General features: G+C 37.2%; 1 protein-coding gene across 1 annotated transcript in view; it reads left to right on the top strand.

Moving 5' to 3' along the window:
• The first annotated feature begins 5545 nt into the window (after positions 1 to 5545).
• LOC130085056 (MAM domain-containing glycosylphosphatidylinositol anchor protein 1) overlaps positions 5546 to 14938 on the top strand; it is a 245484-nt gene continuing 236091 nt past the window's right edge. The window contains exons 1-2 of the mRNA XM_056250613.1: positions 5546 to 6282; positions 9976 to 10065. Coding sequence (XP_056106588.1) covers positions 9999 to 10065 — 67 coding nt within the window. The 5' untranslated portion in view covers positions 5546 to 6282; positions 9976 to 9998. The remainder of the gene's footprint in view (positions 6283 to 9975; positions 10066 to 14938) is intronic.

The raw sequence follows: 14938 nt of genomic DNA, 5'->3' as shown, positions 1-14938 counted from the left end.
AGAAGCAAAGCTCCTGTCCGTTCCTGTCCTCATTTGCTCCTCTCTATACTTGTGTTTCCCCTCTCCTTGTTTCGCCTCTTTCTCTGTGCACTTGTGCGTGTCCTTGGAACTGATAGCTAAGTGTTTGTCTCTCCGCACTCCCTCCCCGGCCTAATGAGGATCAGTGTTGTTTTAAACATGAAATTGGAGTCTCGGCTGAGAGCAATCAATACACAGCCATTACTTCTCTCTGTGATGAAGCAGTCCATCTCTCTCTCTCTCTTCTCACACACCCGTCTCTTGTCTCAGCGTATTTTCTGGTATCGGATATTGGCTTTGAGGGGGTTATGAATTGTTGGCTCCCAAGGGCATCTCTGTGCACCGCTCTGCCAATTACACCTCTGAATAATGGCCCCCGTGGAGGAGCCTGACGCGCCTCAGCTGGAGTCTGATACATACATACCAGAGAGGATGACCAGAACTCTGACCGGAAATGTGACCCAATCAGATCTGATAAAGACATCATTGGAATCTTGAAGGAATTTTTTTACTTTTGTTTAAAGGGGACATATCATGAAAATCTGACTTTTACGTGTTTAAGTGCTATAAATGGATCCCCGGTGCATCTACCAACCCAGAAAACGTGAAAAGTGACTTTGTTTTCGTAAGGCTTTCTCTGCAAGCATGTCCAAAAATAAGCCCATCAGATTTTGCTCACCTTCTGAGGTAGGAAGGGGATCTTATTATAATATTACCGCCCCTTAATCTGCACGTTTCCACCGCCATTTGGTTTTCGCAAGTGACAACAGTGTAACCAGTTCTAACACAATGACAAAAGTTCGAGCAAAGCAGCAAACTGTTCTGTCGTTGCTGCACAGACGAGCACAGAACACTATTTGACCAAAAAAAGTGTCACATCTGTCTTATAAAGACCTCAGGGAACTGTGTCAACTTTTTAACTAAAAGTTAAACATGACTATACATGCAAGTCGATGAGATGAATCAATGTAACTCTACATCAACTAGCCTACATACAGAGTAAATGTATCCACTAACCATTCAGAAACGTCCAGGTGCGTCTAAAAGTTGCAACTCTTCCTGAGTCTCTCCTGGACTCGGTTATTTCTGAGATTCTGGATGAGTGAGATTCGCGTGTTTTGTTGTTGTATCCGAAGCTCGTGTAAAGGATCGGCCTCTTCTGAACGGAGGCGGGGAGCAGCAGCTCATTTGCATTTAAAGGGACACACACAAAAACGGCGCGTTTTTCCTCACATTCAAAAAGTGGCAAATTTGACAAGCTATAATAAATGATCTGGGGGGTATATTGAGCTGAAATTTCACATACACATTCTGGGGACACCATAGATTTATATTACATCTTGTGCAAAAGGGGCATAATATGTCACCTTTAAAGTAATTTACTTGCCCTCAGACCAGTATTATTACAGCCTTATTTTAGTAAGCTGCCACTTTTTTTTTGCATCCATGCTTTTCTGTTGATTTGATATTACAGATTTTATTTTTCGGGTTTATTCTCGCTTTAATTTATATCGTGGTTGGTTTTGTATGTCGCTCAGGCCCATGTGAGCAGCAGAGTAACTAGACTTTCAGAAGTCTGTTGATTTTTCTGTAAGTGTGAACATCTGGCAGACTCTGTGTATGCTCCTGCTATTAGATCAGTCCAGCATTAGTGGCTCTTGCTGTAGGGTTTGTGATTTAGGCTCAATTTCACAACTGATCAGCCCATCTATCGCTTGAAGTGCCAGCACACGCTTCCAGCGCTTATGTGCAGCATCTGCTATAACATTACACTGATCAGTTTTCCTAACTTTTTTCCTAACTGACTTTTTCATTCATATTGTATTGTATATCCTTAGTAGAATTTCTGGGATAGTTAATTTATTGCCGTTCAAAAGTTTGTTGTTAATTGGTACGATTTTAATGTTTCTGAAAGAAGTGTCTTATGCTCACAAAGGATGCGTTTATTTGAATGAAAAACAGAAACTTTCTTTCTTTCTTTCTTTCTTTCTTTCTTACTTTATTTATTTGATATATATATATATATATATATATTTATATATAGCCTACTTGTTTTTTTTGGAGCAACTTATATACAAAATAATGTTAAATTAACATCAAAATTAATAATGTAATAATTAAGTTGGAAATAGTTTTATAGGGATTTCTCATTGTATATGTTCAGTTTTACCCTGTTATATGCTGTTTTGTTTCTCCAATATATGACAATATATATTTCTAAATATATTTCTTCATGTCCAATGTCCCCAACAGATGTCAAAAATAAAGTTAAGATTTTTTTTAATCATTCCAATTCAAATCAAATTAAAATAATTACAAAAACGAGTATCTGCTTGAGTATCATTTTGCAGAATATTTATTCAGAGTCTTCTGAAGCCAACACATATTCATTATTCATTATTGCTTCACCTCTCAATCTCACACACATAAGTGAAAGTGTGAATGGCATTTGAGAGCTATGACTAAAGGCAAGGATTTAAGTAAAGAACTATTTTAAAATGTGGGTCTGTATTTATCAGATGGCTATTCAGGAGAAAAATCAGCAACTTTTATAGATGGAGGACATGCAGTATAATCCATTATAATCCATTTTCATTATGAAAACAGCAGCTTTCTCATTTTCTGTCCCACGGACGAAAGTAAGTCATGCAGGGTGAATAAACGATGACAGAATTTTATTTTTTGCGTGAACTTTCCCTTTAAATATTAAATATGTATAAAACAAGAATGCTGAGGGATTCGTGGTGCAGCAAAGCATATGGAGAGCATCCAATTAATTAATGTCTGTTAAGGATATTTTCAATTTGAAATAAGAGAAGTGTACTCCATTGTGGCAACCACATGAGGAATCTGGGAAAGCTGACATACTCCCACACATTGACACATGCTTGCTGACAGCATTCCCCTGGCTCACACACATTCATTTGGCCAGAGTGTATTTCTCTGTGTTCCACTCGGTCCAGAGAGCCCTCGTCCTGCTTTCATGTGCCATGCGCTAGCCCTGGGCAGGAGAGGACACACCTGGGGCGCGCCAGGCCGACTCTGCCAGCCTCTCACACACATTTACTGTGATGAACTAAACCATGATGTTCACTTCGCAATCCTTGCCAAGGCTCCTGGCTGTCTCCCAAAACCGGAGACGGGGACAGGGATGAGGGTTTAGACAGGCTGCCGGTTTCTTCTACAGTGCACCGTGGAACTGATTTTTTAATTTCAGCATATTTTCTGCCTCTAGATTAGTCTGTGCATCAAACTTGATGTTTAATTTTTCTCTGTCTCAGGCAGGAGATCTTCCCTGTGGATTTGAGAATCTCATTGGTTCCGTATGCATCCCTTACTGTAAAAAGTGAAAATGCAGTATATTTTCCCACTGCAAAAAGTGTTGAGGTCACTTACTTAAAATCTTTTTGTAAACTCTTTGCCTTCAAATTATTAAGTAAATAAACGTAATGCTTAATTGAAAAAATTCAGATATGTGAACTTGACAATTCCACATTACTTAATTTTTTCAATTAAGCATGGTTTATTTACTTAATAATTTTAAGGCAACGGGTTTCCTTAATGTTTTTAAGTTAACTGATCACTTTTTATAGTGAAAACCCCACCCCTTCAAAGACAGCTCAGCAAACTCAAATGATTGACTGGCAGATTGTTTCTGATAGGCTATAAAAGCACACTTAATGTCGCTCTTTTGCTGTTTATACTGTCACAGAGATGGGTGTGATTTCCCCAGCATGATCACATATCTATACCACGAATTTAAGTTCTCGTGCCATTTATACGCCAAAAATGTTGTGTTTTTTTGCGTGCATAGGCACTGTAAATCTCATGGGTAGATTAGGGGTGTGGAGTGCGTGCGTATTGCACGCCATAAAGTGCATATCAGCACGCAAAAACTAACCTATAATCACTTTCTTTGCTGTTATTTTATGTAGTCAGGTTGTTTCATTCATATTAAGTAATATATTTTGACTGGAGTAAAAGTTCATTTAAATGTTGAAGCATTTTTAGGTTACCTGTCAAAACATGTTTGCTCAGTCAGTCAGTGGTGCAATTTATTCCACGGTTACGGTGTTTGATGATGATGTGTGTTCATGCTGCGCACATTCTCCATTCTAAGGAGGATCTGTTTATCTGCTCACAGTTACACCATTTGATATTACATGAGATCAGAAATGTGAGTTGATTAGAAATATAAGCACTCTTTTTTACTCGAAATCTCTGTTTTAAAACATCCAGACGCTATGATTCATACTAAAAAATGCATGCAATATAATTAAGCTTTACGTAATTCAACAAATTATTGGATTAAAGGAATAGTTCATGTTCATAGTTTCATAGTTTAATGATTGTTAAATGTTGTCACCTCATGTTGTTACAAACCTTGCATGAGTTTCTTTCTTCTGTTGAACACAAAAGAAGATATTTTGAAGAATTTCGGTAACCAGACAGTTGACTGTAGCAGTCATTAGCCATAGATGGTAGGTTTTTTTTTTCCCTACTATTGGAAATACCAACAATCTTCAAAATATCTTCTTTTGTGTTCAACAGAAGAAAGAAACTCATGCAGGTTTGTATAATATGAGGGAGAGTAAATGATGTCGCTCTGTGACACTATTTTCATGACAATAATGCATGTTTGACCCTGAAATTCTGCAAATAAGTAAATAAATAAATAATTTTAATTGTAAAGCATTTATGAATTATGGCCATGTTATTTTACCATCTTTAATTTATGATGATTTAAATAAAACATAATAGTAGTAAAGTAAGAAAAAATACAAAAATGCCATGAAATAATTTATAAAATGTGAATGTTTTGAAGGGCAATTTTGATCTAAAATATATTTATAAATATAGTATTTATAATTCTATTTTTACGTTTGATACTGGGATGAAATGCAACCAAGACATCTTTAAAAATATATATTTATTGCTTTTTAGATTGCATAAAGACAACATGATATAACATGACATGAACACTCACAAACATTCACATACCATTAATCAACAGAAAAGAAAGGAATACACACACACACACACAAACACACATTATATATATATATATATATATATATATATATATATATAAAAGGTGTGTGTGTGTGTGTGTGTGTGTGGCCTACATATGCACACCCATATGCATGTGTATGTATATGTATAATACATACACAAAAAACAAAACAAATAAATTAAATTAAGGCCTCGTAGTACAAGATGCATTCAACAATTTTCTTATTTATCTTCTATTATCCCATCAAATAAATGACCGAGACATGTATTAGTTAGAATAGCATCTAAACAAAACCAAAAGACTCCATGCGATGTCTTGAAATAATATAGATGTGTTACTTGGACTTTCGATTCATGACCTAACGCACGATTTGTTTTTTCATCATGAATAAGGGCAAGGGTGATCGTGAGCGCTCTCTGGAATTATAATTAGCTCAAACACGCCACCTATCGGTCACCGGCGGCAGCGCGCTTCAGTTCAAAAAGTGTCCGCACCATCAGTGACGACAGACACGGAGAAACTGATGGAAGGGGAGATGGAGTAGAAAGCGGGAGGAGGAGAGAGGGGAATAAAGAGGAGGGGTGGCAGAGACATTGTGATTTTTTTTCCTCAACTCTTTCTTATTTAATTGGTCCTCCGGGATCCGGGGCGAGTCCTCCGTTCGCATCTGCGCAGCTTTAATTGGCTGGAGATTCCACCAAAATACTATTGGAAAAAGCCGAGAGTTTATACAGTTTAGATCCCGGTCCCTTCTCATAAAACCACTCATTACCGAGACCAGAGCTGGACCAGCTTCACCCAGAGACTCTCCAGAAGCCAGTTCAGATACCAGACGCGCATCACTCAGAGATCTGTGCGCGCATCTCCACACTGACGCGCAACCTCTCCATCCGCCTCACTCTTGAGAGAGCCATCGAGGAGCACACATCTGATAGGAGAACATCACAGGACAAGAGTTTCAGTCAGTCACTCTGAGAGATCGCATCGGACTGCTGCTGTCCACGAAGACGCCCTCGGATGTGTGGATGCGCGCTGGCTTCCAGAGTTTCACATCAGTTGAAGTTGCCTGGAAAGAATGTGTTGGAATTTTGTCTTTATTTTCTGGACGGAGAGACATCGTTGGGCTCCAGCTGAACACGCAACAAACTAAACACCTGGAACTCCAGTGCTCTGCTGAAAGAAAGTCGTTCTTTTCTAAGGGAATTATTTCGAAAGGAATTGATCTACAGGCTGAACACGCACAGAGAAAGGTAAGCGGTACTTTATATCTTATTCTTAAAAGAGTGCTTGAAACTGTCTAAATGTGCGTGCTCGTGAACGCTCGATGTCCACACCCGATTTTGCATAGGCTACAGTAGAAATGTTTTGAGAGGTATTCTAAAATGCGCTTTATGTGGTAACATCTAATTTAGATGTTAACAGTTTATTCAAAAAAAAAAAAAAAAAAAACACAAGTTACACCAATGAAAGTCATTTTTACGGTTTAGGAATTAGGAAGTAGCTGCACATTCTCACTTTTTATAGTGCGTATACAGACAAGAGAGAACTTTTTTTTCTTTTCTTACTAATGTGTGTGTGTGTGTTTGTGTGTGAGATTTTAAAGGGATAGTTCATCCGAAAATGAAAATGTTCATTTACTCACCCTCATGTTGTTCCAAACCTGTATGAGTTTCTTTCGTCTGTCGAACACAAAAGAAGATATTTTGAAGAATGTCAGTAACCAGACAGTTGATGGACCCCAGTGATTTCCATATTTTTTTTCCATTTCATTTCAATTCACATTTATTTCTATAGCGCTTTTCACATTATATACCGTTTCAAAGCAGCTTTACAGAAAATGAGAGTGATCTGTTTTCAGAAATGTATATATACAAATCACGCAGTTAGCTAACAATGTATTTAAACAATGTATTAATTTAAGGCAAAAACAATGAGCTCATTGAAGTAATGCATACATGTTGTTAACAAATGCTTAGGATATATAGAAAATGTTGGTGCATGTGTATTCAGAGCTTCATCTGAAGTCCTCGCAGGAGTTGGAGTCATCTATTCGGGTGTTGGTCATCTGAAGTCTTCGCAAGACGGATCCAAACTGGAGCTGAGAAAATCCCGAGAGATAAAACAGAAAAGCAAATGGAAAATAATTAGCGTAGCTGCTGTTCATAACATTAAGCTAAGTTATTAAGATGTGCATTTGGTCTGATATAACTGGAGTGCAAGGTTATGAGATGCATTATGTGTATGCTTGGCTAAAGAGATGTGTCTTTAATCTAGATTTTTACTGGGAGAGTGAGTCTGAGCCCCGGACATTATCAGGAAGGCTATTCCAGAGTTTAGAAGCCAAATGTGAAAACGCTCTCCCTCCTTTAGTGGACTTAGATATCCTGTACTACCAGAAGCCCTGAGGTTTGTGATATTAAAGAGCATGATGGATTATTGGGCAATAGAAGATCAGTTAAATTCACACGAGCTTAACCATTTTGGGCCTTAGCTATACTTTGTAATTGATACGGAACTTAATGGGGAACCAGTGTAGAGATGATAAAACTGGTATTATATTATTTCCTTCTATGGAAGTCAATGGGGTCCATCAACTGTCTGGTTACCAACATTCCTCAAAATATCTTCTTGTTCAAGACTCATACAGGTTTGGGACAACATGAGGTTGAGTAAATGATAAGATTTTTGAGTGAACTATCCCTTTAATCCTGCACGCTGCAATGAAACGCAACCTGTTCAGATGTATTTCAAATGGGCCGTGACCGAGTGTTCATGAATTTAAACTTCAGACTGTGGAGAAATCCTGCCATGAATCTCACAGTTGCCTTGTTCCAGACTCCTTTGCTGTAGCTTTAATTATTGTACTAATCTGTCATTGAGCTGGCGCTTTATTCCATAGTGATTTCACTGTCTCAGGTTTACTCCTACCGGAAAAGCTCCGACATCTTGGTGTTTGACCTTTCCTCATAAGCCTTGGCTGTCTTGAAAAGAAATCAGATGTTTGGGGGTCTTAAAATCATACAAGAACATCATCTTAAAAGCACGTTAATGACCACACTGCAAGACTTACAAGTTAGTAGTTCATAGATGCTTGTGAAGCGTGTATGTGTGTGTGTGTGTGTGTGTGTGTGTCGGGGGGTTGTTACTATAGCAACAGTATGCTCCTTTTAGGATAAGTATGGGACTGTAGATGGACAAAACAGCAGTAGCCCTGCTTTAATCATCTGGCATATCCTCCTGGGACCCAGGAATAGACTTTTGTCCACTATAGTGGACATTATATTTGAGTGAACACCCTACATGTCAGTTTTAAGTCTGGATGTCCTGTAAAGAGCACATTCAGGGCTTTTCAGAGATACCCAATGTTTGGAGGTTTCACAATGACAACAACTTCTCCATGTTCTTTAAAAATGACTGAATAATCAAATGTAGCACTCTCATGGAAATATGATTTTCAATTTGTTTGTCATATCACAACAGCTCAGGAAAATGTTATGGGGTTTCTAATGAAAATATCAATAATTATTAGATATTATTATGAAAATGTTGCCAATTATTTCTCCAATTATTACACTTCTTTTTTCCATTACATGTGGCCCCAAGAACACATTAATATGCAAATTAGATGCATTGAATGGGACTACCCATTTATGGCCAATTTACCCACATATTGCATAAAGTAAAATGTTATATCAATCCATCCCATTATATATTTCATACAAAGTTTGGTTAAAAAAATCCTGAAGCCTAAAACTTGATGGGTGAATGAAAAAAAAAAATACCATTGTTTTTGCCTATACATGTCATTTCACGTTTTTTTATTTACACGTTTTTTAGTCCTGATGTCCACTACAATGGACATAGCATAACATATGAATAAAATATCTTAAAAAAAGTTTTTAATTAGTTTCTTATTCTCTAAACAATGTAAAGACATAAAAAAAAAATACTAAATTCAAAACCCCCTTTTTTTTTCTGGGATATCGCAGATATCTTTAAGATGTTTTACTACAGATTAGGTTGTGTAGTGTATGTCGTTTATGCCAGTGTGTACTCAAGTTGAGGCCTACTTGCTCATACTTAGTGAATAGTGCAGTATTTTAGTGTATTAATAACTGTTTTAAAGGATGTCTGTGAAGATTTTTTGTTGAGATTCAGTAATTTTGTGAAATATGTGTGTTATATAGCTACGTCTAAAAAGTACTAAATAATGGAAGTATTTATTTTAGTCGGTGATCCTATCCGGAAAGTTCTGAGTAGCATGCTGTTGCTATGTTATTAGATATTAAATGCTTCATTCGATGTTCAAATCAAACAAATACCTTCATAAGCAGTCATGAAGTTTTCTTAACAACCATCTAACAACAATTCTGTTGTAAAATGTATTTTAATATGGCCATTAGCTGGCTACCATGTTCCAAAAAATCAGTTTGACCAGCCTAAAGTGCAATGACCTGCTGCTAGCTGGATTTAGTAGTGGTACAAGATGGTTGAAGAACTATAAACCAGCTTCCATATGTGAACAGCCTGGCTTTCCAGGAGAAAGTTGAATCGCATGCATTTGGATACTTGTGCATGCCTTCCTTGGTCTGACCAACGTGATACTGAATTCCGGCCAGGTTTAATAAGTCATGTATTTGATCGTTCTTAACCGCCCACCAATTTCAGAAATAACCCATGATTGCTGCATTCAATCCCATCAAACAATAGCACAGTTTGTGTAATCTGCAGATAATCCAAGGTTTGGCAAATGAATTGTCTCTTCTTAACCCCCATGCATGCATGCACCGGAACAATGCAGGGATAAAAATACTTCAACTGGTGAATAATGTTTTGTTAGGCTACTTTAATCTCTGATGATGATGATGATGATGATGGTATGAGATTCATTTCTGTGTTGTCCTGTGCAGTGATTGTGCACTTTCTTCTGGTTTTCCCCGCAGGTAATGAGGGATCGCACCTGAAGATGGAGCTTTTCTGGATTTTATTATTTTCAGTGCTCCACCGATACGTGCAAACGCAAGGAGTTTACGGTAAGGAGAAAATGCGACTTTATAATGTTAAGGTTAGGATTTGTGTTCGGTTGGGCTAGTCTCGCTTACCAGTAGTTGCAGGACATCCTGATGGGTATTTCCTTTAGAGAAGCTTGTGCGAGCCATGTTTTCAGCACATTTATTGCACTGAACATCCCAACGCTGCCTGATGAGATGTGCTACGCCTGCTGTGATTTTAAAGATGACAGACTAAAATAGTGGTAACAGGTCATCGCCAGCAGGAATTTGAACACAAACACACTCACACTGTCTAATTAGATCATTATCAAGTCGGATAAATACTTCATGGTTATAATAAGAATGTAGAAATCTTTAGAAAGATTCATCAAAGTGTCTTGTTACATCACATGATTTTGATCATTTTAGACGATCGTGGTTCACGGATTTTACTGCAAGGTTGCGTTTGCTGTAATTTCTCTCTGGGATGACACTCTTCCAACCCCGGTGCTTGACAAAAATGATTTCTTCTTTGCATAATGAATCTTTTTATATTGGTGTACCCTCCGCATTTACTGCACTTACTGTCATTTTGTGAGAGCTCAATTAAGTGTGCGCTGAGAGAGAAACACTTCTCAGTTTGTCACATCGAGGGAACCTTTTAGAGCCTCTCTAGAACATTAGGCCATGCAAAAAAGAGGTTATTTGTTGTTTGAGGAATTAAATCTGGTTATGTGAATACCAAGTTGGTGTTGCGGTGAATTGTAAGGATTCACTCTCTGTAGGATGTGGCATCACTACACTAAAAATGGATGAAGATTTGCTGGAATTCAGTAATCTGCATTGTATTACTCTGATATTTCTAGCTTTGCGTAAAAGCAGCAGTGTTTTTAGTTGCATATTCTTCAACAAGAAAGAATACAAATGGGATATTTGCCTTTACTTGCATATTGCTCTCTGCTAGTCTACTATGAGAAGTCTGAATATTTTTTTTTTTTTAGTAAACTTTGGGATGAGTTGAAATGATTTGCTTGTATTTAACCCAGAATAATGAATAGGACTTTAAGTTAATAATACTTTAAGTCCTCTAGTCTAAAAGTCTGTGGCTGAATGAAACCTGATGATGTCTTTCTCTCACACTGTCTTCTTATCTTCTTATCTCATCACGCACACACCGTCTCACCTGACTTTTAAAATTAATGTCATGCCACACATTTCTACCCCAATCATTGCAAGACAATGTTGACTGACCTTTTTAGTCTTAATTACTTTTAGTCATGCGAGTGCGGCAAGTTTAATTTTGTTGTGAAGGCCTCCTAGCTGTGAGTCGAGTAAGATCCGCCTTTATGGTGTGAGAGAGAATGCCAGCTCAGTTAATTAAGGGCGACAAAGCCCCAGAGTGAGAGAGACTCACTCCACACTTTATGTCTTTATGCTATGGGGGCTGTTAACTCTCTCTGATCGGGACTTTAATCCATGTTAAAGCTGCTGTCCGTAACTTTTTTCAAGTTAAAAATAATCCAAAATAATCATTTAAAAAAAAACATATTCAGCCAGTGTTCAAAACTACCTGCTTGCCTTAGCTCGATTCAAAACGGTTAGCTTGTAATAATGATTTTATTTCCAGTGGTACTGGTGGATTTCCGCGGGAAATTCGAGCATGTCTTTGCGTCATTACGTCACATCCGTACACATAAAGAAGGAGTTTCGGCTAGCTATACTGTGCGTGAGGATGTTGACGTTGGGGAGAGTAGAGATCCCTTTTCTCGCAGCACTTTACATAATTGAACTTATGGCGGATCCAGAAAGATCCAAACGACAATCATCAGTGTCAACTGGAGATTCACCAGTTATAAAACCCAAAAGACTTCGTACTTCGGATTTAAAGTGGCTAGAGAAAGACAGCAACCGTCTCATGTGAACACAAGGAACATAGGCAGGGCGTTTGGTGCGTGAACTCCGTGTTTTGAAGGGGTTCAAAACGGAAGAAGAGACGCTTTTTTCTGCTGGACAAGTAAGACATTTCAATAGTTCAATCGTCTAACAGCACCACAATTGTTTGCTTAATTCACACAGTTATGGAGTTTCCTTTGTTGTGCTTTTCTCGTTTAGCTATTATGGAGAATATGAATTCTGAACTACAGGTAACCATAAAACACATTAAATGTAGTCACGCAAAGCTGATGTTGTTAACATTAACAATTTGAGAACAAAGTATAATTTGCAGGGTTCGACATGATAAGCGATCGTTAGATTTAATCAGCACGATTTACTGCAGTGCAATCAATGCATTTTCCCCGTAGTTGATCTGAACAAAAGTGAATGTTACTTACTTGTTCAGATGACATTTTACGGTGAAAATTCTTATGTTGGTCATCCTGTACTTCCAAAAAGTAGAATGTGTGATTCTGAATGCCAGTAATGTTATCCACACCGGCGCTGTGACCGACAGCCGCGACGCGCACTCTCCTCACAACATTGTGTTCATCCGCGCTGTTTCATGCCGATGTACAACTCACGTAAAATTAATAATTCCGCGAATGACTGCAATTGCAGACTTCAAACAGAGATGGCGACAAAGAGGAAAAGCTACGGACTGCAGCTTTAAGATGTTTTACATTTACTGGATTAATCCTACAAAACATGTGCAGGTCATCTTGGTATTTTATTTTATTTTATTTTATTTTATTTTATTTTATTTTATTTTATTTTATTTTATTTTATTTTATTTTATTTATTTTTATTTTTATTTTTATTATTTAATTATTTTATTTTTTATTATTTTATTATTTTCGTGGGCAGTTGCGCTTCGGGCGCCCCGAGTTCGTGTACCGGCTCGGTGTCCCCTCTCTCTCTTCAACTTCTCCTCCTGTACACTAACTGTCCTATCATAATAAAAGGCAAAAATAAATCTAATAAATAAATAAATTTGTATTTATTATTATTAAGATAATTTGTGACATTTTGTTTATTGTGACAGTTTTTAGCACATAATTAACTGTTCAAATAATGTCTGGACTTTTTTTTGTAATTCCTATTATTCTCTAGGGCTATGATTACATTACTCATTACATTCAAATAATCTAAAAGTGTAATTTTCTACTCTATTACCATAAAAAATTTACAGTAATACAAGCATTTTTTATTTATTTTTAATTGTCAGCAAAAAAATACTGAAAAAAAAACCTTGAATAATGACAGCATTTCATTTCTAAAATAATGTTTCGGGTTTTATGGTGCACAAATAATCCGTGCACATTATTTAAAAAAATAATTTCGTCTTTACTTTTCAGACGAAAATAAAATCCTGCCCGCTCTTTTCCCCCATTGAATGTTCTGTTTGACTTGGATTAATCACAACAGATTATGATTGTAAATTGACTTGTAAATTGGTCTGAAAAGTAATGACCTGAACACTCTGTTGAAATGTTTCTACTTTCCAACTCTCAGAAGAATCCCCCTTTATCACGTATCTCTCTCTATCGTGCGTAAAAATGTGCTTATGTCCCTCCCTATAGTTATTCTTCTCATTGAACGTAGTCTGTTTCTCCACACAGTTGAATGATTTCATTCCTATATCTCATCAGACTATCTCTCTGACTCTCTCACTCTCGGCCTGTCATGCACCGTCTCTCTTTTCTCTGCTTTGTCACTCTTTTCATCTTCCTCTTCCCATCTGTACTGTTTCTCTCCAGTTCTCCATCTCTGATTCTGCTGGTTCACTGTGTATATTTTTTTGATGTGTATATGTGTTTGTCACTCTGTTAAAATTCGATTAACCTGTGGGTTAGTATGTTTTCCCTATGGCGACTGCAGTTTTATTTGAGCTCTAGCAGCCGATGGCGTGAATGTGTCAGGGAAAAGGGATCGATGGAGATCCGCCCTGAAGTCAAATCTTATGACACTGAAAGCAACTCCGAGCGTATTTTCATCTGCTTTATGTCTGAATATAGGTCAGCAAAGAGAATGGTGACTTAGACACACTGAAGTGTGTGTTAATGTGTGCAGTGTGAATGGACAGAAGGTGATGTGTGTGTGTCCACAGGCAGACATGACAAAGAGTTTGTGCAAGTGAACAGTTGGCGCGCGTTGACTAATGCATGAGAATCTGGGCAGAGGGGAAAAAATACCATCAAAGACTATCCAAAAAGACTAAGGGCATTTCATACTATTCTGCACTGTCAGAAGAAATTGCAAAAATGCTAACTTTAGGGGTGTAACAAAACAGCTTTTGACAGGCGCAGTACCTCAAAGGTACAACTTTGTGCCTTATCTCCCCCTAAGGGTGCTAATTAGTACCTTAAGTATTCATGTTAGTGCTTCAAGTTTGCATATTATTACCAGTGTCAGGCTAAAGTACAGTAGTTACTGTTGTTGGTTTCAATCGGAATGATTTCCTGATTTCATTTAATGAATCTGAACATAGTGTTTACATGAAGACTAAATAAAGTGATCAGGTTGATGTGTGTGTTTATATGTCACAAGCTTTAAAATTGCTCATCTTTTGAGCTTTATTGAGCACATTTTTTAATTTGAGTAATATTTAGTATTTTTAAGTAAATAAAGCCTATTATTAAGACTGTTAAGATTTTATTTATTCATTTTTTGCATTGCATTGTGGCATTAATTTGCACCAATGTTTATTACAACATCTTGACAAGCATGTACCTGTGAGGTTACTGTCCCAGTGACAAGGTAAAAGTCAAATATTTGCACTCTTGTGCAGGGCTTCATATCATGGTGAAATATGCAACCATTTTAAAATCATTTGCGATGACAAAGGCATACATGGGGAATCGATTAAGGATCAGCACTAATACTCGAGTATTCGAAAGTGTCAGCAGTGGTCAGTCATGAAAATGTTTGCATATTAAAATAATTGTAAAACTTTCATTACAAATATGTTTTACTGCAA

Source organism: Rhinichthys klamathensis, unplaced genomic scaffold (genome assembly GCF_029890125.1).
Source record: "Rhinichthys klamathensis goyatoka isolate OS25496 unplaced genomic scaffold, OSU_Roscu_1.1 h1tg000072l_1, whole genome shotgun sequence".
Taxonomy (NCBI): domain Eukaryota; kingdom Metazoa; phylum Chordata; class Actinopteri; order Cypriniformes; family Leuciscidae; genus Rhinichthys; species Rhinichthys klamathensis.
The sequence above is the reverse complement of the archived record's forward strand: the minus strand, read 5'-3'. Positions and strand labels throughout refer to the sequence as shown.